This window comes from Juglans regia, chromosome 10 (genome assembly GCF_001411555.2).
Source record: "Juglans regia cultivar Chandler chromosome 10, Walnut 2.0, whole genome shotgun sequence".
Taxonomy (NCBI): Eukaryota; Viridiplantae; Streptophyta; class Magnoliopsida; order Fagales; family Juglandaceae; genus Juglans; species Juglans regia.
This window is the reverse complement of record NC_049910.1, coordinates 32,378,520-32,403,520: the sequence shown is the minus strand read 5'-3', so window position 1 is coordinate 32,403,520 and position 25,001 is coordinate 32,378,520. Positions and strand designations below refer to the sequence as shown.

Sequence of the window (25,001 nt, the reverse complement as noted above, 5' to 3'; positions counted from 1 at the left end):
GCAAGTATTTCAAGTGGACAGATAGTAATCAATACATAGAACCAGATCTACAAGAAAGAAAAATTAACTATTAAGGAAGGAGAAAGACATCGAGAAGAGACTCAGCAATGTCGAAAAGATGGAGATTGAGCTCAGTAAGAAAGCGGATGAGATCGGGAAGATAGAGTTGGTGCTTCTTGAGAGAGAAGCTGTCCTAAGGCGTTCACGCATGCTAGCCCGAGTGTATTGGGGTTTTGTAGTTCTCCTTTGTTGTATTGGGGTTTATGTTACATCTTAGTCTAACTTTGTAGTTTTAAGTGTTATAAGTTAGTTTAGTGAGTGCAATGTAATAGTTGGCCATTTGAGATTTGTTAATATTTTTAGCTTGCTCATTTTTTTGGCATTTAGTTGGTTAACTGCCTGAGATAGTAAATACATATTTGTATAATTAAAATGTTTGTAGAATCATCTTCGCATTACTTGATCAGACTATGACAAGAATTTTCCAAACCCAATCCTCTCAGAATCTCAAAATATTTATATATATTATTACGAAATATATACGAAAAAAGAAAAGAAAAGAAAGGGAATGAAAGAAACAAATAGAGAAATAGATATGGTGTACATGCAATATGAGTTGGAATGATGCTTCACAGAATCTCAAAATATCAAAATCAGCTTATCGGCATTTAGATGTGGTGAGTTTGATGAATGCATTAAAAAAGTTGAACCCTCCCAAGGTGTGCCTAGAAAGAAAAGAGAGAAATATGCACGTCGATAAGATGCTACTCTGCATGCTCTTGAACTTAAGAAGCAACTTCTGGAAAAACAAGGAAAGTTAGGTATAGATTCTGATTGCATAAGCAATAAATTATCTGGTGGTTTGAAAAAGAGTTTAGTTAGTTGTTTAGAAAGTTATGGAGATGATAATGGAAAAACATGGAAATTCCAGTTCACATCAATTTCCTAGCAGACTTGAAACATATCATAATGATAAGTCCATAGGTGGTGGTCTCTCTTCACAAAATATAAAATACTACAATCAAGTAACCAACTAAAAAACAATGGATAGTTGGCCATTTTACAATCAATACAATTTACTAGGTTTTCCAAGCTCTTTTCTTCCAAAATAATTACAAAAACTATCACTTGCCAAAAATAATTACAAAAACTATTAGTTGCGAAGTTTTCTTTTTACAAAAATAATTACCAAAACTATCACTAGGAATATACTCCTGCCAAGCTTTCTTCTTACAAAAATAATTACAAAAACTATCACTTGCCAAGCTTTCTTCTTCCAAACTTTCAACAGTATCCTAAGCAGCACCATCTGCCTTCACAGACAATACTCCTGCATCTTGCTAAATTAAGAATATTTAATGAAAAGTCATATCAAATAGACGATTTTCATGCACATACTTATTATGGCATCATTCTCAATATTGAGTCCATGGTTGGGAGTTCAAAGCAACCCCCCCTCCCCCCACATTAAATTACAATCAATATTAATATTAAAATATAAAAAAATTTAGAAATATTACACTTTCTTGACTTCCAACCACATTTTGGGATCCACTAATGTCTAAAGCTATGCTGCCTGGAACAATCTAGCAATAGATAACAAAAATATAATAAACATAAGTTTGACGTATTTAAAAATTACTCCTTAAATAAGACAGCAAATCAAAACAAAAATATTTATACCTGAACATTTCTAACATTGGAAAGATCTATCTCTGATGGGCCAAATAAATTCCTACACGTGTCCCGGGCTGGCGTATCTCATCCATCTCGCTAATAATCAAGTAACAAGTAAAAACTCTATGTCATTGATTAATATTTGCATAAATAAATCAACCCAAATAAACATGTATATTTAAAATAATCTTGTTATTAAAAATATCGAACATCTTTACGTTTTCCCTTTACACGTGCCTTCTTCGTCTTTGTTTTAACTTTTTAGATATCTTGCTCCATCCTGGATGCTCTGCTCAGAGATGAGGGTCTGCCTTTTCCTCTCACAACTCGTGGACTATGTACTTGCTATGAACTACCAACTATAGTTGTGTCCTGTGTCGTATAATCAACATTGGAACTCGTTTGGATCAGAGATGTGGGTTCTTGGTCGTCACGACATAATTCGATCATAGCATATAACTTTTTAGTTGCATCCTTAGTATACTCTTTTGAACTCGCTACATTAATAATCATTCGATAACAAATATTCAATAGAGTTGAATATCTGTTAGTATCTTTACATGTATTTCCATTTGATGTCCCTCCTCCATCAATCTAAATTGTAGCTATCTGACAAAAATTTTATCCTGTTACATTTGAAAATGGCCAAAATATGCCTACACAGTATCCCCTCATCTGAAATATGTAACAAACTCCTCAACACGAATTTCATCTTCTACCAAATAGGTTTTCTTCACACCATTTTGTCTAAATAGAGATGGATCCATATCGAGCACACCCATAACTTGCTGCTAAACTTCTTTGAATTTTGCACTCGTGTACAACTCTTAAAATCTCTTTTCGATTGGAGATCTAGATATGTATGGAATTGTAACGCTAAATGAGTGGAAGTCCGAGTTAGTTTCATTCTCAATTTTCTTTCTCAAGGCATTGTCAAACTGGTCGACAAACTCCTTCAGGTTTGTCTTCACACGAACATATCCGTAAAAAAAAATGCATTATGCTCTCACTCCGCTGTGTTGTACTCATGCCAGCCCAAAAGTACTCTTTTAGGAATACCGGTACCCAATGCCCGTGCTCAACGTACAAACTTTGCAACCATATATTCTCTTGCAGGGTATACGTGCTAATGAACTCTTCCAACAATTTCTCAAACTCTTTAGTAGTCTGAGTGTCATACACACATTTCATCATCTGATTTTTCAGGCCACTTTTGTAGGCACGATAGGAGCCAAGCTTCTCGGGAACTTTTTTCAATATATACCACATGCAAAATGTATGTCGATTTTTTGGAAATACAACTGCAATTGCATTTTTCATTGCTCTGTCTTGATCATTGATAATAGTTGGCGAGACTATACCAACCTTACATTGCAACCAGGTCTGAAATAACCATGTAAAAGTCTTTTGTGTCCTCACTGAAAATTAACCCTGCTCCCAAGAGAATCGACTGGTCATGATGGTTTACACCAACAAAGGGTGCAAAGGGCATCCCGTATCTGTTCCTCAGGTACGTGGTGTCAAATGTTACCACATTACCAAAATCTTGAAAAGCTGCCATACTGTGTGGATCTGCCCAAAAGACATTCTTTAACCTCTCATCATCATCTATATCCATCAAGGCAAAGAATCTGGGATACTTGTACTGCATCCTACAAAAATAGTCTCAAAGCACTCCTAGCACCACATGCTCCAAGTTGTAGATGCCTTATCTTTATCGATGTGATTGCGACAATCATTTTCCAAAAATGGGAGGTTCTCAAATCCACTCGCGCCAACAACAAGTGATCCGAAACTCTTGTTCATTCAGATGCTAGCCAAGTGGTTAGTATCTAATACTCTTTTTACGGCCTTACTAACTTTGCGATTACGTCGGAAGAAGCAGGATTTATGGGGACTTAGTCCATGATTGTGGGTATTATGAATTATGGTCAACTGCATCTTTCCCTCAACTTTTAAGACATTAATCATTGCCTTACAGTCAGTATTTCCTGTCGGGCACAACCAAAGATGACATATCTGATACTTCCATTGTCATCCCTCTCACTTCTTTGTGTCATAGATCCAAACCCGCATTTCTTAGCATATTGCTTGTAATAGCTCATTAATTCCTCAAAAGAATTAAACTTCATCCTCGATTTTGGTTCCTCAATCATATCACCACCATCCATTTGATCTAACTGAGGTGTCCCGGGAGTGCCATCGCTGGTTTCTCATGAATATGGCCCATCCTCTTCACTTTGTTAATCAACTCTAGAGGAGGAACATGGCGCTTCAGTTTCCCTACGATTGGATGTGTCCTCTTTATTAGTACTTTTGGTCATTTCAGAACTTGTACCCATTAGAGGAGTCGGAGGTCCCATCCCATATTGAAATGGGTAACCAGCATTCTGCTAAAAATGAAAGCAGTTAAACTTCCAAAAAATGAAAAAAAGAAAAAGAAAAAGAAAAAAGAGACAAGAACTAAGTTGCATAACTATCTGAATGTTGCTTGGATATTGGTTACCATCTGGATATGGCATAAAAGTCGGTGACCATGCAGGCACTGGTCCATAGTAACCGTGCATGTAATTTAGAAAGTTTGGATAAGTTGTTAGGATGCCCTAACATAAAAATAATAATGATAATTAGCAAGTACGAGATTGATGTATGCTAAAAAATGTTAAAAATCATATAACATACCGCGTTGGGGGATTTGAGCTAGATGGTGTTGTAGGAGATGTGTTTTCTTCCCCTTTTCCCATACTGACAAACTGTATAGGAAAAAATTGTACAACCATTTTTATAGGAGCAAACAGAGAATTCAACACGTTTGAAAAATAGCAGCTTTGAAAAACTTTATATGAAACAATTAAAACATTTAATTTACTTTTAAACTAATAATTTCATGTAGACAACCAGAATTATAATGTCTATCATACCGATTGCAAGTCGAGAAATACAGGAGCAAGTTTCCACAATAAGATAAGGGAGGTTCTTTTGGGAGAAATTTACAATAAGAATGAAGTTCACTCCAAGATCATTGTGCAAGAGGAGATCAAATTGGTTCTTGAAATTGCTTTTCCCTGTACAAGGAGCAAGACATGTGATCGGCCATCCATGGAAGATGCACTGAAGCTATTGTCAAGGTTGAAGCCATGTACAATGACCACTATGGTAAAAAAGATAAAATGGAATCATTTGAGAATAGCAAAACTAGGAGGGGCACAAGCTTGTTAGCACAAAATAGCACACAAAATAGCACACAAAATAAGTAGTTCAGTAGTAGGAATTATAAAATGTCATCTATTTTCCTTTTTTTATTATAGGTAAAAGGACATATTTTTCCTTACAAGTTAAAAGAGTAGGGAGGAAAAAAAGTAAAGAAAGTTCACATAGCATATTGTATTGCAGCTATGTGCATCATAAAAAGTTTATAATAAAAACTAACATGATGATGAACCTCACCTGAAAATTACTTGAACATCTACCTTGTGTAAAGTCCGAGATAAAACACGTTAAATAAATCCAACTTCGTGGGGGTGAGAAGAAGAGCTACTTAGGTCTAGTCAATTCATTAAAATTAGATCAAGCTAAATATAGTCTATAATATCATGAACACCCCCACCCAAAAGACAAAAAAAAAAAAGAAAAAGAAAAAGACTCTAAGAATATATAGAGAAGCCAACCAACTTAAATCAACCTTAGATAATTGGTACTTTGTTTCACAAGAGAAATTTAGCAGTTGGGAAAGCAAACACAACTCAAAAAAAGTCACCCAAATCAATATTTTGTATTCATTACTTCCTGATCAACAAATCAGTTTTGGCCAAGGCCCAAGATCCAAACAGAAATTAAAGAAGATGAAATCAATTTTTTTTTTTTAAAGAAGAGGTATGAGGCCAACCAAAGAGAATTTCCATTGACAATAAAAAGTAGTTGACGAAATGTAGACTGAGAAAAGAAAAAGACAAAACTTTATCAATAGAGACCCACGGAGAAGACTCACACGAAAATACCAACGAAAATGGAAACCCATGGTCCTAGACAAAAAGGACGACTGAGAAGCAATGTGGGTAGCAATTCCCCAGATCAGATGAGCAGGAAGATGGCGACTAGGAAACCATTACACATGAAGACGACAATTGGGAAACCATTACACGCAACCAAAAGAAAACCCAGATGTGGCGTCAACAATTGCGCACTGGTTGTATATCACGACTATTTATAGAAGAATTGTATTCCATTTATTTGTAATTAGGGTTGGGAGAAATCAAACCAACTACTGTGATATTGCAACAGGCTGATCGTTCAGTCAAAGTACCATGGGGTGTAGTGGAGTATGTTTTGATTCAAATTGGCAAATTTTATTATCCTGTTGATTTCTTAATCCTGGACATTAGTTCTATTGTTGACTCTAATTCTAAAACTCTCTTAATCTTAGTTTTCTTGCTACTGTTTATACCTTTATTAATTGCAGGAATGGTCTAATGAAACTCTATTTTGGGAATATGACTCTAGAGGTGAATATTTCTCATATTGGAAAACAACCAAAAATGATGATGAATACCACCGCACGTACATTATTGACGCACTCATAGACGAGGGAGTTCACAGAACTCATGATTCTAATCCCTTTAAATATTTCTTTGTTAATTCTGAGTTTCATACTAGTAGTGATTCATCTGATGTTATTGATATATATTTGTACTATTTTTTATGAAACTCAGGATTATGGCATACGGTCTTGGCAACCAAAATTTAAGTTGCCTAAGAAATGTGAAAAATAGATTCTTTCAAGTATGAAAGCACTAAGAGTTGAATTAAAACCTTTGTCTAAGGGTTTAAAACATGTTTTCTTTGGTCCAGGTGATACTTTTACTAATATTATCTCATCTGAATTGTCTGAATTTCAAGGTGAGCAATTACTTCAAACCTTACATGAGCACAAGTCAGCCATAGGTTGGAGCATTGCACAAGTCTGTTCTCTAAATTAATTTTATGAGAACAGACTAAGGGACTAACACCTTTGAAACGATGATTGGCAAGCTTACTTCAGCACCCATAATGCAGCCACCTGATTGAGTTTTACCTTTTGAAATTATGTGCGATGCTAGTGATTATGCAGTAGGTGCTGTCCTTGGACAGCGACGAGATAGGAAGTCCTATGTCATTTACTATGCTAGTAGAACTCTAAATAATGCTCAAGTGAATTACTCAACCACTGAAAAAGAGTTGATAGCTGTAGTTTTTGCTTTGGACAAGTTTCATGCTTACTTGATTGGTTCTCCTCTTATAATTTTCCCAAATCATACAGCCCTTAAGTGTCTTCATCCCTTAAGTGTCTTCTCACAAAGAAGGATACTAAAGCGCGATTAATACGGTGGGTTTGACTTTTGCAGGAATTTGATATCTCCATCAAAGATAAGAAAAGAGTGGAGAATGTAGTGGTCGATCATCTCTCGAGACTCACATTTGAGGACACCACGAACCACATGCCAATTTGGGATGACTTTCCAGATGAGCATTTATTATCTATTTCCTCTTTACCATGGTTTGCTCAAATTGTTAATTATTTGGCTGCAAACGAGATGCCGACAGATTGGAGCATACAAGACAAGAGGTAGTTCATAGTTGAGGTACGCAAATTCTGTTGGGATGAATCTTTTCTTTTTAAATATTACCTTGACCAAATTATAAGGCGTTGCATTCTTGATGAGGAGATTGCTAGCGTTATTTTATCATATCTAAGCTTGTGAGGGTCATTTTTCAATGAAGAAAATTGCTACAAAAATTCTGCAGTGTGAATTTTATTGGCCCACCTTATTTAAGGATGCAAGCATCTATTGTCGCTCATGTTTTTGAAAACGGGACGGTAGAAATAGAAGACCCTAGGGATGGTCGAGTCTTTAAAGTAAATGGTCAATGCCTAAAAATACTTATTGATAGACAAGTTTCTGAAGTGGAAGACATTCCACTTGTAGACTCGGTCTATCAACCTTGACTCACCATGCATGTATGTTTTTCTTTTTCTTTTTCTCTTTTATTTTATTTCCGTTCCTTTTGTTTCTTTTTGTTTTTCGTTATTTTCTTTGTTTTCTGTTAGCAGGATAGTTTCATTTCGCCATCTCTTATGCTTACCAGGCTGGCCATGTCACACATCAGGTGTATTCTACCATTTTCAGTTACTATCCATTCAGTTTGGTTCTTAAACATTGAGGACAATGTTTCGTTTAAGTTGGGGGGTGAATGGTGCAAATTATGCATTTACAATTGCTTGTTGGAACTATGTGGCACTTTTACATGTGACATAATTTTTTTTAATTAGCATCCCACATTTTACAGGTGTGCGCATTCTCATATGTAACCATCTTAGTGTATTCAACAAACTCATCTTGATTATTATGCTGAGATATTCACAAGATATCTAATGCACTCATCCAAGTTTTGTGGTAAGATGGTGGTTTAACACATGTATCTAGAGAATTCTTTTGCTTACGTATTTATGTTTGAGTTTTGGAAAGGATTGAGAGCCAACAAATGATGAAAATTGTGATAAGCATTCATTGGTTTTTTTGAATTATGCATTTCTTTTGAGAATATCATTGTTTGGTTTGTGGTGTGATGGTGGATATACTTTGGATATGATGAAGGTCAACTTAGGATTAACGTTTGAGCCTTTCAAGCTAGCCCTTTCAATTATAGACTCCTAGTAGCCAACTTTGAGCCAATAAATATTTAGTTTTTTTTTTCTTTTCTTTATATACCTACATTATCCATACATCTCCATATTGAAGTATAACCTATACACTGATTTTTTCTATTTTTTTTACTTACTAGATGTGGAATTCTTTTCTTTGGAAAGAATAAAAACAAAAAGAAGAACACGAGTTACTAGTTGTTCGAGTGAGTTAGTTTCAGAGACAAAAATATCAAGACTGGGTAGAAATAGTAAAATATCAGGGTGACATATAATTATTCATTAAATTATAAAAAAAATTGAAAAAAAGAAAAGAAAAATGCATTATCCGATGATTTGAAAGACTGAAGAGTACATCAAGTGAGGAATGTGATTTATTGATATGTTTAATAAGATTCCCTAGGATATACTTGGAAGTTTTTGAATCATTTTCTTTCATTTCTTTTTTTTATATAGTCTAACCTAAGCCATATTACAACATTTTGTTTTGACCGTTCTAATCTCAAGTAAACCCGTGAAAATAATAGTTGAATTCTCATTTGTTAGTGTTCCTATCATAAGATCATTACTTGCTTGTTATTTGTTCATAATTACCTAAATCTCCATGTGATTGTGTGTACACCACTTGTCAACTCCATAGAAAGAGCCCTTGCACGAAACACTATTATACCCATGAGTTATGGTGTTGAACCTTTTATTTGAAATATTCTTGACATTGCATGTGTCAAGGTTAGTGGTAAGATGGTTATGGCTTAGAGAACACACACAAATTCTGTGAATTGCTATAAGGGGATTGATCTTGATGAGTTATTGGATTACTTAAATTGTTTTGATATGTGATTCTAGAAAGTGTGAATTGATGGGCTATTTTTGTGATTTTTTTCTCTTTCATCTCTTTTGCATAGAAATTGATTGAGACTAGTAATAAGTAAGTTGAGGGGTGTGATGAGTGCACGCAAGTGCACTTTAAATACCTGATGATTGGACTAAAATATTAAAATGTGAATAGAAATCATATGAATTAATCTGTATTCTTGAATTTAGTTTCTATTTATTTTGAGATACTCTTAAGCACATTTTTATGTTTAATTTCAGAAACCATAAAAAAGAGAGCTATAGCCTAGTCAAATTCAAAGAGATTTTTGAATTTGAATAATTTTCAAGAGTTTTCAACGAAACATGACTTTTGAATTGAGTAAGACTTTCAAGTAATAAAGACTCTTCATTTTCAACGTTGGTGACTTTCAATGTGGATAGGCGTGTGGACTTTCAACAAAGTAAGGATGCTTCAATATGAGAAGACTTCACGTTGGAATAACTTCTCAAAATATCAAATAAATGATAACTTCGAATAAGGTGGGTTTGAGAGTAATTCGGATCAAGAGAAAAAAAAAAACAAATCACAAAAGGAAACTGCAAGAAGTCAAAGTCTAAAATGTGCTAGGAGACCGTCAAGGCATACTTAGTGTTTTGATCATAACTTTCTACTCACACATCCGATTGATGTGATTCTTGATACATTGGAAAGCTATCTTAAGGGGCTACAAATTTATATCGGATAAGGATGTCCAGATTCTGACTCTTGAAGCGCGTACGCGGCTACCAATCTAAATCCTAAAAGTTAAGTCATTTTTTATGCGGGAATCAGAAAAACATTAGGGTTTCTTTTATACTCAAGAGAAGCATATCATGGGGAAAAGTTTGAAGGCAAGAGGCATAGTTCAAGAGAGGAGAAAAAAATACCATTTTTATTTTTTAGTTCTTCTATAGAGAACTAAAACTTGGGTAAAGCTTAGGGTAGTAATCAATTGGTGAAAATACTTTAACTTTATTTCAATTCACAGATTAAGCTTTAATTTTTAAGATTCTAGGATTGAATTCTTTATTTGTTTTGGATATTATAAGTTTGAGACAATTATATTAAATCTTGTTATAGTTTGTTGAGCTATAGGATTATGAATATATGATTGTGACTTAAAACAAGTTTTTCATGCTATTGATGTGATCTTTTGCTACACTATTGTTTGTGAAAATAGTGTCATCTTTAGATCTGATATTCATTTTTATATATGAAAACTGTAGTTTGTAAATGAGGAATAGATTCTAAAATTAAATTTGAGAAAATATATGAATATAATGTCATATCTTCCAATTGGAAATTTTGTGCTATAATTCTTAATTGTATATATAGTTTGGTTTGAAAAAGTCAGAATATTGGATCCTATAGGTAAAAGCCAGAAACTTTACTTGCCTTTTTGCCCATGCCCTAATCTCATTTTAATTGCATGTTTTAGGTAAAATTTTCATATTTTTGTCATATTTTCATTTAATCTTTTCCCTTAAGCTTGCATCTTGTATTGTTTCTTCCGACTCATTTTGGATCGACACCCTGAATTATATTATACCATTGCGTAATAGTTTGGGCATGATCACCACTCGTGTTCTTCATTATATCAAAGGCAATCCGTAACAAGGCATTTTTTTCTCCTCCTCTAATGGTTTACATGTTACCACCTACACCGGTTCAGAATTGGCCAGCTGCCCCACCACCCGTCACTCCATCACAGGCTACTTCATTCAACTAGGCACTAGCCCCATTTCCTAGCGTACAAAGAAATAAACGATAGTGGCACGATCTTCAACTGAAGCTAAATATTACGCCATGGCCGTCACCACTTGCGAACTCACTTGGTTGAAACAGCTCCTCCATGATCTTGGTGTTTCTCACTCCGAACCCATCAGCTTACATTGTGACAATCAATATGCTCTCCACAACGCTCACAATCCTGTGTTTTATGAACACACCTCATATATTGAGATTGACTGTCACATCATTCGTGAAAAAATCTAGTCCGGTCTCCTTACAACCGTTCATACCTCCTCCCATCAGCAAGTTGCTAATATTTTTACCAAAGCATTAGGATGTGAACTCTCCAATCATTTTTTACGCAAGTTGGGCATTACTAATCTCCATGTGCCAACTTGAGGGGGAGTATTGACAGGATACTTGGCACCAAATCAACAACAAGATCAGCAGCACCATGTTTTTAGGAATTAGCCATGATTCTAGAAATTGTACATTATTTCCATATCTTATTGGGAAATACTTTAGTCACAAATGGATTACACAAAAAATAATCTCACAAACTAACGTGTTTTTCATGTGATTCGTCAGATTGTAAAGTTATTTTTATTGTAAAGTAGATCTAACAGATCACATCAAATCTTATCAGTTTGTAGAATTGTTTTTGTATAATCTATTTGTAGCTATAGCAATCCTCTATTTTATTTGTTACCATAGACAGCTAATGCTCATGTATCTATTTATTTGTGAATTCTTTTATTGTAAAAATAAGTTTCAGAAATGAAAAAGATTCATGTTTTAGAAATTTAACATTATATAAGAAATTATTTTTTCTTTTAATTTTCTAGTCTGAGTCTGAGAGGGAAAAAAAAATTATTACGTGATCTACTATTAGTAATTAAATGGATCAATATTATTTAAATTCTTGACTAAAGTAGAAGAAAGAAAAACATATAAAATTAATTGTACTACATTTTGCGAGAATTTAATATTTGAAAAATTCATTTGATATGTTTATATCTTTCGTTATAGTGTTTAGAGTTAAAAACACAAGAATTATAAAAGATATTAATCGGTCCAAAAATCACATCAACTAGTAATTCATCCCTAATGGATCATCACAAATTTGGATAATACGAAAATATATATATATATATATGTATTTATAGGATTATTTAGATCTCCAAATCGCCAACCAACCTAGGTGATCATCTCCCTCCTTTACGGCAGGATACTAACCAACAAAATAAAACAAAACAAAGCATATAAATGGTAAGGAGCAAGACATTCATTCTAGAGACAGATAGACATGACATTATGTAGATTTGATAGTATTTGATATTGTACTCTTACGTCTATAACTTTTTATCATTATAATCTCGCATGAGTATTAATTAATATTGTGTCTATCTCTCTTTAAAACTCAAACCATCTGTTTTGGTCGTCAAGCAATATTGTAGTTGGTCCAAATTGGTCCTCCATGTTAGTAATTAAGAGCTTGTAATCAGCCAGATGAACTACCATAGGCACAACTAGAAAAATGATTGTGTAAAAGTTTCAAATAGACAAGTCACGTACAAGCTCTTGTAAAAAAGTAGATCCTACTTAAAATAAAGTGTAAAAAAATTTATTTTTTATTAATGAGACTTATCTATTTGAAACTTATATCTAACATTACTTTAAAATACTGTACGTGTTAGCTGAAAAAGGCAGCTAAGAGACCCCTTTTGCAAAAGCAAATTATTAAAACTTGTAAGACCGAATCATACTTGCGGGCAAATTACTTAGATAGAAATTCTATTATTATATATATCCTAATGCTTTAACACAAAGAGACGTGAAGATTGCCTTTAAAAAAACATAAGATCGATGATGCCTAACAGAATGTAATAAGTTATAACATTCTCAATCATTTAATGCCGAAAGCGTACGTAAGAGACAAATTAAATCGAAGGAGGAATCTCTAGCTATTGTTTTTAAAGTATGATGCTCTCTTTTCCAATTTTAACTCCACAACTTTTTCCATCAAGTGTTTGCACTTGCTTTCTACTAATTGTGCCATATATATATATATACATACATATCAACCTACAATATTAGTGAAGTTCGAGGCTTAAGTTTCTTTCTTCTTCTTGTTTTTCTTTTTTTAGAAGCCAGTTACGGGTAAAATGATAAGCATAGTCCAAGCACGAAACACTGAATTAGCTTATAAATAGGATGTTCCAATATTGCCACATCACAAACTTGGATAGGGTAAATTGGTCACATTAAGTTTTTTTTTTTTTATAATGCTAGATACAATCATTAAGTGTATAAATTTTGTGCACGGTACTTGCACACCTAAAAATAAAAATATAATTTCTCTTTTCTCTTTTCTCTTTTCTTTCTTTTTTTCCCTAATGAATACCTATTTGCCAGTGCTCGTAATTCAGTTTGATTTTTTGGGTTGGTAAGGATCATTGCAGATATCTATAGACATACATATTAGAACCTTCTATTCGATTGGGCCGTATGTGGATCACACTGACTAAGAGGGCACTTAGGTTTTGACCCAAGAAGATCTGATACCTAAAGCCCATATTAAATGGGCCTGAGCGGATGGTTTATTCCATTGTGTTCCTCTGAGTATTGATATTGGATTAGCTAAAATTTCACCAAGGATGCTACAATTTCTATTTTGATAATAGGAAAAATCTAATTGTAAGCAATTCTGTAATGCGCACTCATTTAATATGATTGGTTAGAAAGTGTTAAGTTAAAATATGAAGGCAACAACATTAGTACGCAGATTGGTACGCAAACTTGCTTGTACATAGCAAAACTCTTAATAATAACATCTGAAATGCACTCTACATTGAATAAGCTATTATTTTCTCCATATTTTTTGAAATTTTCTTATTTTTTAATCTAGTCTTCTTATAGTAGTTTTAAAATAAAATAAGTTTTTATTTCATTATATAAATATGTCTTCATAGAAAAATATAATGCTCTTTCACTAGCACCTAGAAAAAACCAAAACAAATAAAATTTAAATAATAGATATCTTTCACAAAATAACCAAAAACCAGCACAAATATATAACCAATACCAATATTTAAGAGAGAGAGAGAGGCATTGTTGGTCAAAAGCACCATAACTAATCTAATGTTGGTCAAAATAAATGGTTTTGGCTAAATTTCAGCTAGGCATGCATTATCTAACACAATGCCAATGCTAAAAGAGACTTCATTTCTTATCCAATAATAATAACTTAGGCTGGCATTGGGTACTATTGTTGTTGGGGAAAATAATGGCATCTGGCCAAAAAAATGACTCAAATAACTACCTAATACTCCATTTTTGCTGTGGAGTTTTGTACCTTTTTTCTAGGACAGTGCCTGTGATTAATAGAGCACATGATCAATTAGTTTAGCATAGCCAGTTTTATTGCTTGGGCCACTCAACTAATTTAACCATATTCAACAAAGGGACCATCAAATAACCATTACCCTAGATGTACAAAAAGAAGCATTAAAAACCTTTTCTACTGTGCATATCATCCTCTTATCTTCATCTAGATAGATTCCTCTTTCTGACCCATTTGTGTAAGATAAATTCTTCTTATCAGTCACTATTCACCACTCCATACCCTATAAAAAAAACACCCCAATACCTTATGAAAAATACTTTCACACTCTATGAAAAAATTATAGATGTGGAGTGTGAAAATGAATAGTGGTTGATGCATAGTAAATCACATTGACTAATTAATGAATCAATTGAATTGAATAGTATAGCTATATAGTTGAGGTAAGGTTTCAATTCCCTTTTGTATTTATTTGTATGTATTGAAGAAAATTGGTGAGGGGTTCAAGATATAGAGCATCACTTTATGGCGTGCCACTAATGTATCCGACCTAATCCCAGGCTGTCTATAAAGAGTCCTAAATAAATGGTGTTTGTGTCCTATTTGAGTTAATGAGAGCAAGTCAACCAACTCGTTACAATAACATTCTCGACGCTCGTAGCACCACATATGATGTGGAAAGTAGTAACAACTCCCATGTGACTATCATAACATCACCATCCCTGGAGCTTGGTGGGGATATCCTGACAGATTTTCATTTTATCTTAAAGATGGGTCATTAATTATATGGCAAGACCATAAATTCCTATTCGTGAATTTAATATAGTCCCGACGAGTAATATTAATAGGGTTATAGTTGAATAAAATCGTCTCCTAATCAATTAATTGACCCATTATATAATCTTATCATATTCGTGCTGACTTGCATGATCCGAATTGACTCTCAAGTTAGTCATTTTTACTATTTGGGTCGGATAATCAGTTGATCCAATATGAAATGAGTATATCTCAGATGATTTGTAAATAGTAGTAAAATAGTTTGTGAATAATAATAAAATATTATTGTATAATTTGTGAAGTAGAGAGTAATATGCAGACAAAGATCATTAGTGGGTTCATTTTCTTTTCATCTTCCCCAGTTGCTCAGAAGAGGATTTTGTGAAGAATGGCAACATGATCATATATTTGACAAGAATCATCCCCCAATAAAAAAGTTGTGTTCTAATCCAAATTCTCACCCAGAAAACGACCTGTGCTGCAACTGCCAGTCTTATGCATATGGGCATCAAGGAAGCATATATACGACACAAAACTGGGGGATTGTAGGACCCCTTGAAAGGGCTACACTTTCTCCGGTTTGTCTTTAACCTTGTGAAAATCATCCAAGTTGTGAAAACATGTTTTTGCCTTAATGAGGGAAGAGTTAGACCGCTATGCCTATAAACTTGGCAGGAACATTTAAAAAGCAAGGTGCATATTTTATTCAGAAACCTTTGCGAGTCACCGTGGAGGCCACGATGCAACATTGGCATGATGTTTTTTTATTTAATATTGATTTGATTTTCTAGATGAGTATTGCTACTATGCTCCATAATTATTTTGCAAATTTTGAATAAATTTATTTATTATTTATTTTCTCATTATCTCATAATATGATATTAGATAATAGGTTCACAAATGAAATATAATAAATAATCTCTAAGCATCTAATATCACTTCATGAAATGATGAGAATATGATGAAAATTAAGATGATGAATAGGATTACTTGCAAACTTTATCTCATTGATGTGGTATGACCATATTGTGCCACCTGACTTATTAAAAAAATTAAATATATTCTAAACAAAATAGTCGGAAAACACAAAGAAGAGAAAAATTGAAATACTAAATTCCCTCTATCCCTTTTTAACTTTTATGGGTCTTTGAACAGAAAAAGCACACTACTTTTTCCTAAGAAATGCACAACAGTTGGAAGCACGGCATTGGGGATGTGATAACGATGCATATCAGGGAAACATGAACAAAAATACAGTAGGGATTATAAAGACACGTTACTCATTCAACCTGACTAAAACCTTTTGAAGCTTTTTATGAGCATAATGAGATGAACATTCCAAATTTCAATGGGAAAGCAAGTGTCAGCGTGAAGTAAACGGGTTTGAATTCAACTTTTCAAACAAATGTTGAGAGTTTGCACATGACATGCTGCAAACCCCAACACTATTTATCTAATGATAAAGCTCGGCTCAGGCTTTATAAAAGTGACCCAAATCATGGAATATGGGTTGGCCATTCAGGTCCCACGGGGATCTCAGTTGGGGCCTGCGACCTTGATCGCGGTTTCAGGAGATTACAGGAAGATGACTCTCTCCTAGGTGAAAGGACTTTTTTTTTTGTCTACGAGGAATCCGGAGACCTGGCCATTAAAAATCACCGGTTCTTCACCTGAGACGCGGTTTACATCCAAGAGTTCAAACTTTAGTCGAATGACTTGCCATTTGAGTCATTCCCTTTGGTGAACCCCTCATATATTGCCACAAGATCAGAATGATTATTAAAATTTTCCACCATAGACTGGAAATTAATAGTTCTATTTCAGACATCGAGAAACTAAGAAACCAGAGGTTTGCTCAGTGCACTCATGGGTATACTGATATGGGACTAATCGAATCCCATCCTCCGGAATCTGACTGAAACAAGAAATTGAAAACATGTCTATCCAAACAACGTATCAGAAAAGACTCCCAGAGAGACCAAGGTTGTTTGTCATTTATCCAATCACAGACGGATTCAACAAATGAGTTGAGAAAGGAATTGATCTGAATTTAGAGAATCAAATACAAATAAAATGTTCATGATTATACCATAAATAGGAAAGGAATAAGAAACAAAAATATGATATCAAAGAGAGACATAACAACAATAAAACCCACAAACATGAAGCAGCAGCAGAAAGTGCTGCCTTTGTACCATGCAGTACTGAATTATGGTCTCCAGTTTTCATCCCTATACATACACTTTTTCTGCAACCCTACTCTTCCACTGCCAAATTTTATTTCACAACTCAAATATCCATAACAATTCAAAATAAATGCTGTAGCGACTTTCTCCTCTCACCGTTCTCTCTTCGCAGTCTCTCTCTCTATCTTTCACCTCTTCCCTACTTCTTGGACAACAATGCAGGAGATCATTTCTAGAGCTGCGACACACCCTTTTACGTTCTCTATGTTTATCCTTCCTCCGTGAGCGGCGAGAATCGCCCAACGAGAAAGAAGGGTAGGTGGAGATAGAGCACAGGATGAGGAAAAAGAAGCAACGGCCGTTCCCATAAATGTGAGTTCTGCTCGTGGTTGACGAAAGGTAAAGAGGAAAATTCTCAAAAGAATCAGTAGAAGGGCGGTGGCGGAGGAGATGCATATGAAACTCCGGTGATTGGTGGCAAAGGCCCCTCGTATACTGGAGTCGGAGGTGGCGGGCTTTCATAAACAATTGGCGGTGGTGGTGACGGAGGGGGTGGTTCACATGGAACTGGAGGGGGTGGTGGGGGTGGCGAATTGTAAACTGTAGGAGGCGGGGGTGGGGGTGGGGGAGGTGAAGAATAGACAGACGTTGGAGGCGTAGGAGGTGATAGATGGGGATAAATAGGAGGTGGAGGCGGGGGCGGTGGAGGTGGTGAATGCTGAGGCGGAGGTGGTGAATTATAGTATGGTAGCGATGGCTGTGGGGACAACGAAGGAACTGGCGGCGGTGGTGGAGAGCCCACATAGTGTGGAGTAGGTGGCGGCGGTGAGGTCGGTGGTGCAGATTCAGGTGGCAATGGTGGCGAAGGTAGTGGAGGAGACGGTTGGAGTGGTGACGGTGAAGGTGGAGGTGGAGAATATACTGGAGGTGGCGGTGGGGGTGTTGAATGAACTGGTGGTCGTGTTGTCGGTGGCGAAGGAGGCGGAGGTGGAGCCAGGGAGTACACTGGTGGAGAAGGTGGCGACGAGACCGGTGGAGAAGGTGGCGATAGGACCGGTGGCGACGGTGGTGGCGATAGGACTGGTGGCGATGGTGGTGGCAATAAGACCGGTGGAGATGGTGGAGGCGATAATACCGGTGTAGACGGTGGTGGAAATGAGAGGACAGGCGGCGAAGGTGCAGGACGAGGTGGAGAAGGTGGAGTAGGTGCAGGGAGAACGGGAGTGAAAGGTGAACATCTAAAGGAATTGCAATCCACAGGCTTAGACAAGAACGACTTACATTGCCCGGCGGACCTCTGGACCGGACTATTGGGCAAGCAGTTCCTCTGGTCGCTGAAGTCTGGAAGGCTCAAGCACGCCGGTGGCTCGCCAGTGAAGAAGTTATACGAGAAGGTGAAGTTCTGAAGATTCGGTAATTTACAGATACCGGCAGGGATTTTCCCGGACAGCAAGTTGTGGGCTACATTGAGCTGTTCGATGCTGAACAGGTTGCCAAAGGAGTCCGGTAATGGGCCCAATAGCTCGTTGAAACTCACATCGAACACCGTCAAATTCGCGAGCAACCCAATTTCGACAGGCAAGCAAGATCTGAACCCGTTGTTCATCATGATGATCTCGTTGAGGTTGGACATTTTGCCTATGCTCGCCGGGATGCAGCCGTGGAACTTGTTGTCGGCCAGCACGATCACCGACACCGGCGAGTTCCCGAAATTGTCTGGTAGATCGAACCTGAACCTGTTGTGATTGATGAAGATTGCGTCCAATGGCTTGTCGAACAGCTCCCTGGGTACAGTCCCTTCAAACTCATTGAACCTCAGATCCAGGAACTTGAGCTGCGGGAGGTTCAACACCACCACTGGGAACTTACCGGCAAAGCGATTGTTACTGATATCAAACTCGAACAAAAGCTTCAGGTTCTTGAACTTGTGCGGCACGGTACCACAAAACCTGTTCGAGTTAATGTGGAACAATGCAAGATCAACGAGTAGCCCGAGCTCCTCCGGCAAGTACCCAGCAATGTCACCGTGGTTAAGATCAATGCCAGCGACGGTTCGGATCTTGGGGTTATCAGGTGCAGGGGCACAGAACACCCCAGTGTACTTACAGACACTAGATCCAACCCAGTCACTAGTTAGATTGAAGGGATCAGAGAGAATAGCTTGCTTCCAAGCTTGCAAAGCTATATAAGCATCTCTAAGTCTTGAGTTTTCGAAGACCAGAGATGGGTCGACGTAGACATTCTCACCTCTGTCTCCGAACTCGTCCCTGTAGTACAGGAGCTGACGCTGCCTGATGTACAAGGCTTCGGCGTCGGTAAGGCCTCCATTGGGGGTGATAAGGAGCCGTTCAGCGGCACAGACGGAGACTGCACCGAGAAAGGAAACAATGAGGAGCGAGAGATCAAAATGGGTGAAGAGGGTCGTCTTCTTCATCTCACATGAGAGATATCCACGTTCTCAAACGCCACTCCCTTCTGCTGATCTCCTTTGCCTATATATCACAAAACTCTTCTCTGCAGGGAAATGCAAAATGGGTACCCGAGAAATGTTCACCTTGAGATCTGAGGGAAGTGTGGATAGAGGGAATGGGAGGTTTCGTTTTGAACTTGAGGAAGAGGGAGAGAGAGGGAGGCGAAGAGGGAAGGGTTTTTTCCTAGGGGGAAATTTGGAGATGTGTGTCTGAAATAATTCATAAAAAAGACAGCTATGTCACAGCTCAATGCCCACCAGAATCTCTTTCTTCTTTATAATTTAAGAAATCTCTCATCAATGAGGTATACAGAGCTCGACTTTATTCTTTAATTTTTTTTATTAAAGAAAAAAAAAGAAAAGATCAGATACCATGTTTTTTAAAATTAAATATAAAATTAGTAGCACTAAGTTAGGACTCCTAATACCGCGTTCATGAGATAAATGAGATGTCTTCAATTATTTGATCGAATCATTTATCAAAAGAAAAATTATATACACAAGGCTCACAAATTTTATAAAAATTATTCTTTATACAAATAATATTAAGTTTTATAAAATAAAAATGTACAATTATCTTACAAATCTATATAAAATAGAGAGTAATTTTGTAATATTAAAATTTAATTTTAATAGAATGACATAATTTTATTAGTTGCTTAAAAATAAATTGTAAAAAAATTATAATTATATTATTATTCTTATAAAATGTAGACGACTTGTGTGTATATATATATAATTGAAACAATTAAATTAATCCGAGAAACAAATCAATAGATTGAAAATTCTTCTCTCATCTAGAGAATGGTGGGAAATCAGATTTCCAAAATAAATATTTCATCAAATTTTCTAATAAAAAGTAAAAACGTTGTCATAATAAAGAGTTGTCAATAGAGTAATCGGCGGAGCCGAATCCCGACTTGGGATGACCGGAAAAGAATTTTCGGTTGCTTTTTGGAGTAACATATTTGAACTTTAGGGGGGAGCCAGGAATTGGCTGAATGCTGATGATCTAACGAGAATTTTATGAATTTCGTATCACGAGATTTTAGATTTACATGGAGGGTGAAAGTGAGTGGAGGACGGTGTCAGGGTGACCTGAACAGACAGACGGACAGCAGTAGTAAATTTACTCTGCCTTTTTCAAAAAGAAAAGGAAATTGTCAGAAAGCTTAGGGGTAGAGTTGTTAATTTATGTTTGTTGTTTTCCCTTGTTTAATCAGAAAAGATAAATCATTTTTGTAATCATAGACAATAAATATGAAAATTCTATGAGTAAATTAAATTTTTAATGATAGATTTTAATATATTTTTTTAAAAAAAAGTGCATAATGCTTGCATAACTCATAATTATATATAATATTATTCATTTTTGATCCCCTAGCCGCACTCTTGGTTGAAGACATCCAACCTACAACTCAATCTGTTCTGATATAATTGTATCACAGAACTGCTTCACAGTGGTCGAGCTGCAAATCCTACAAAAATAGCTCTCCATTCAACTCAAGCCACGTACGAATAAACATTGTAAGAGAATATACTCCACCATAGAGAATGAAGGTCTTATGTATGCTATCCTCTTTCTCATTTACATCGCCCTCTACCTTTCTCTTCCTTGCTACTCTATGTGCACCACCCTCAGTTCGACACCGACGTCGAACTCTAGATTGCCACTGTCAAGCTCTTCAACCTTTCCACTAGTTCTCCTCCTACTGCTACTTCGACATCACTAAGATCGATAGAGTTAACACGAACGAGCTCTACAACGCCATCCGGCTCTACCTCAACTCCTCCGTCTCCACCTCAACTCCTCCGTCTCCATCACCGATAGCTGCCTCAGCCTCGCCCACGCCCTAAACTCTAGTGCCGTCACCTTCAGCCTCTCCAACAATGACGACATCGTCGACACCTACAACGGCGTCACCGTTCTCTAGGAACACATCGTCACACAAAGGCAAGCTCAAACATTCTCATGGCATCCTTTACCAGAAGAGAAATGAGGCTTCACTCTCCAACTCACGAAGCTACTAATGAAGACGAGCTCCAAGTCCATAATTGTCATCGAGGATATAGATTGCTCTCTAAGTTTGACTCAGGTGAAATGCGAGGTGGGGGGTGTGGCTCGGGTGACAATGGTGGGAATAATACGATTATGCTCTCGGGGTTGTTAAATTTTACAGACGGGTTATGGTCTTGTTGAGGGAGCGAGGGGATTTTCGTGTTAATCACGAACCACATTGAGAAGCTCGACCCAGTGAAAAAGCTGACTCAATATCTTTGGAAACAGATTAAACATAGTAAATTAACTTTTTTGGTCTATTTTCATGGCTTCCCAACCACAAATTCTATCAATTTTAATTCGAAATTTTTTTTTTCAATGCAAATGTGAAGTTATGGGTTTGAGTTCGAATCAATGGTTTGCTTGTTTTCTTTTTAACAATATCGTTTGGAAAACCAGAACATCGAAATCTGAGTTTCGAAATGGTTGTTGTCGTGCATGCTGCTGCTTCCTCTACGTCTTTTTTTCTCTTCCACGTCCTCGTCGTCGCCTTTGGCCTCTTCTACTTCTGGTTTCAACTGAGACTCGCAATTTTCCATCTGCAGTCAGCTTCAATGGGCTGAAATCAGCTTCGAGGGGGTATGAGGGGTAAGGGTATTCAATCGCGAAGAAGAGCTTGCACTTTTCTGATGTAATACTGGTTCAGGATAAGTGTGATGGAAGTCTTAGGTGTTACTATGTGATTGGGAGGCTGTTATTTGTCTGATAGCAGCCGGACCGATCCTAAGGATTTCTCATCGTATTAACATAAGATTTTTAGAATGGAAGAAAATGGAGGCACAAAGTAGATAACACTTAGTTAAGAGGACAATACTCCCAATAAAAGTACATCATACGTCTTATATTGTTATCCAACCAATCTAGTTTGAAATGCTTAATAAATATTATAAGATATACTTTTTCATTAATCTCACTTCAAATTCTATAATTAGAATAAGAGAGAAAAATGGAGGTTGTAGGTGGTGAAGTTTGATTGACATTTCCGCAAAAACAATTTCTAGAATTTTATCAATTTCTAAGTAATAATTTTTTTTTTAACAAATAACTTTTCAAAAACAACATGCATTTCAATCTGTAAATATTTATTTACTTCATTTTGATAATCTTCTACTCATACAATATTATTTCTTACTCCTAATTTGTTTTAGTAAAATGCAATAAAGTAGAGAAATCTGAGAGATATAAATATCAATCACTAAAATCTCAATAATCCGATTAAAAATATTTAAAAATTTAAAAATGCAACATTAATTTAATTACCTTGTAATATTTAAAGGATCATTTGGAGAATTACAAACTTACATTGTTCCTTACTAAAAAATGTACCATTTTTCTCATCAATAATTTCATGATACATAACAGCGAGAAGATTTCCTTTAAAACTCAAACAAAGTAGATTACGCTTACAAATAAAGTTACCAAAGAGAAAGAGAAAATAGAGTAAACTGGGTGTTAAGTAAAAAGCACAAAAGATTAGTTTGGGCCCAGATGTTGAATTAAAAACATAAAAAAGGAAACAGCCTTTTGGACTGTCTTCCAATTGCTCCCTAAATATGAGTAGCAACTTAATAAATCAATGCTACACCATATTTTTCAATTTCTACGTATCATATTTTTTAAAATTTTTTGATTTTTTAATATTTTTTTAAAATATTTTTTTGAGTTTATTCTTTTTAAACTAATTCAATTCTTCTATTCATTATTCATATATTAAATATTTGATAAAAGAAAAAAATAATAAAAATTAAAAAAAATGTAACGTGTGGAGATTGTGTAGATTTTTTCTAAATCTTATAATAGCAATTTTTTTTATAATCACATTATTAATTTATTTCATTACAATTCTCCAAAGTACAGTAGATGCATGGGGTTGGGGACCTCCACAATGGCTTCAAAAATTTCAGACCTAGGTGCTATATATATATATATATATATTGAAATGAAGAACTCTTATGCCATTCTATTATAACAAAGATGAGATACAAGGAGGAGCATCTTCCAAAATTACAATCATATCTGAAATGGTAAGAGTATCTTTTGCTAATAAGTGAGCCGTAAAGTTGTCACTTCTCATAACATGAGAAACCTACCACTCAGCAAAATTTTTCATCCACTATTTTGCTTCACACACAGACATACTAGCACTGCTCTAACCTTCCTTATCACCTTGTAATGCATTGATTACTGGCAATGAGTCCCACTTAATAATAACTTGTTTGAGGCCTAGATCCAAACCAAACTTAATAGCCTGAAGAGCTCCAAACATCTCAGCCAACAGAGGGTTTAAAAATAATTATTTTCTTAGCCTCACGGTAGCAATTATCTGCCCTTCACTGTCCCTCACAGCCACACCAACTCCAATAAGACTATGAATTTTATCAATAGATCCATCCCAATTCAACTTGAACCAATTCGAAGGAGGGACCTTCCATTCTTCAGCTGATTTGCATAATTTTCTAATTCTGTTGCTGCTCTTAAGGTCCTCCTCAGCTAGCATGTCAAGAATGACTCTAGCCACCTTCACAATAAAGTTAGGATGTGAAAACTCATTGTTAAAAATAAAGCAGTTCCTTCTCCACCAAATCTTCCTTGCCACCACCACAAACTCTTGAAGAATCTGATTGTCCATAGAACCTGTTAGTGCTTCAAAAAGCTGCAACATAGAGGAATGAGGCAGGTAGCATTTCTGCAATCTTTTAGAACATTAACTCCAAACATCCCTAGCAGACTCACATCTCCAGCAGACTCACATCTACATATAGCATGTATCACATTCTTTTCTTCCATACAACAGATAAGACATAATAGGTGATCAACTACTTTCTTTTCTAATAAATTGGACTGGATAGGAAGACCCTTCAGAAAAGCCCTCCACAAGAAAATCTTGTCTCCAAGTTGCACATTGAGTTGCCAGATTTGCTTCCATACCTCTTTAAAATGGTTACTACTTGAAGTCTTTCCCTTTTTTGCCAATTCCTTTGATTTCTCCATGTGGTACGCACTCTTGATAGAGAAGCAACCATCTTTTGAGCCCTGCCAAATAATTCTATTCCTGCTATTCAGAGTACTAAATGGAGTTTTCAAAATAATATTAGCTTCCCCCTGCTAAAAAATCTCCTGCACCAAATCAGACTTCTATTGTTTAGAATTAGGCTCAATCAGATCTGCTAATGTGGCTTTGCTGTCCAACATCTTGACAAGACTTAGCACCTTACTAGGATTA

The 25,001-nt window shown here is 35.9% G+C and overlaps 1 protein-coding gene across 1 annotated transcript; it reads right to left on the bottom strand.

Annotated features, from left to right (window-relative positions):
- Window positions 1-17,090: 17,090 nt before the first annotated feature.
- Window positions 17,091-19,962, bottom strand: LOC108991125 (leucine-rich repeat extensin-like protein 4). Its single transcript, XM_018965268.2, has one exon. The coding sequence runs from the start codon at window positions 19,681-19,683 to the stop codon at window positions 17,674-17,676; it is 2,010 nt and encodes a 669-aa protein (XP_018820813.2). The 5' UTR covers window positions 19,684-19,962; the 3' UTR covers window positions 17,091-17,673.
- Between the last annotated feature and the right edge of the window lie 5,039 nt (window positions 19,963-25,001).

Bases quoted from the DNA above. Each gene is read 5' to 3' on its own strand.
- LOC108991125 (XM_018965268.2), bottom strand. From the start codon at position 19,683: ATGAAGAAGACGACCCTCTTCACCCATTTTGATCTCTCGCTCCTCATT.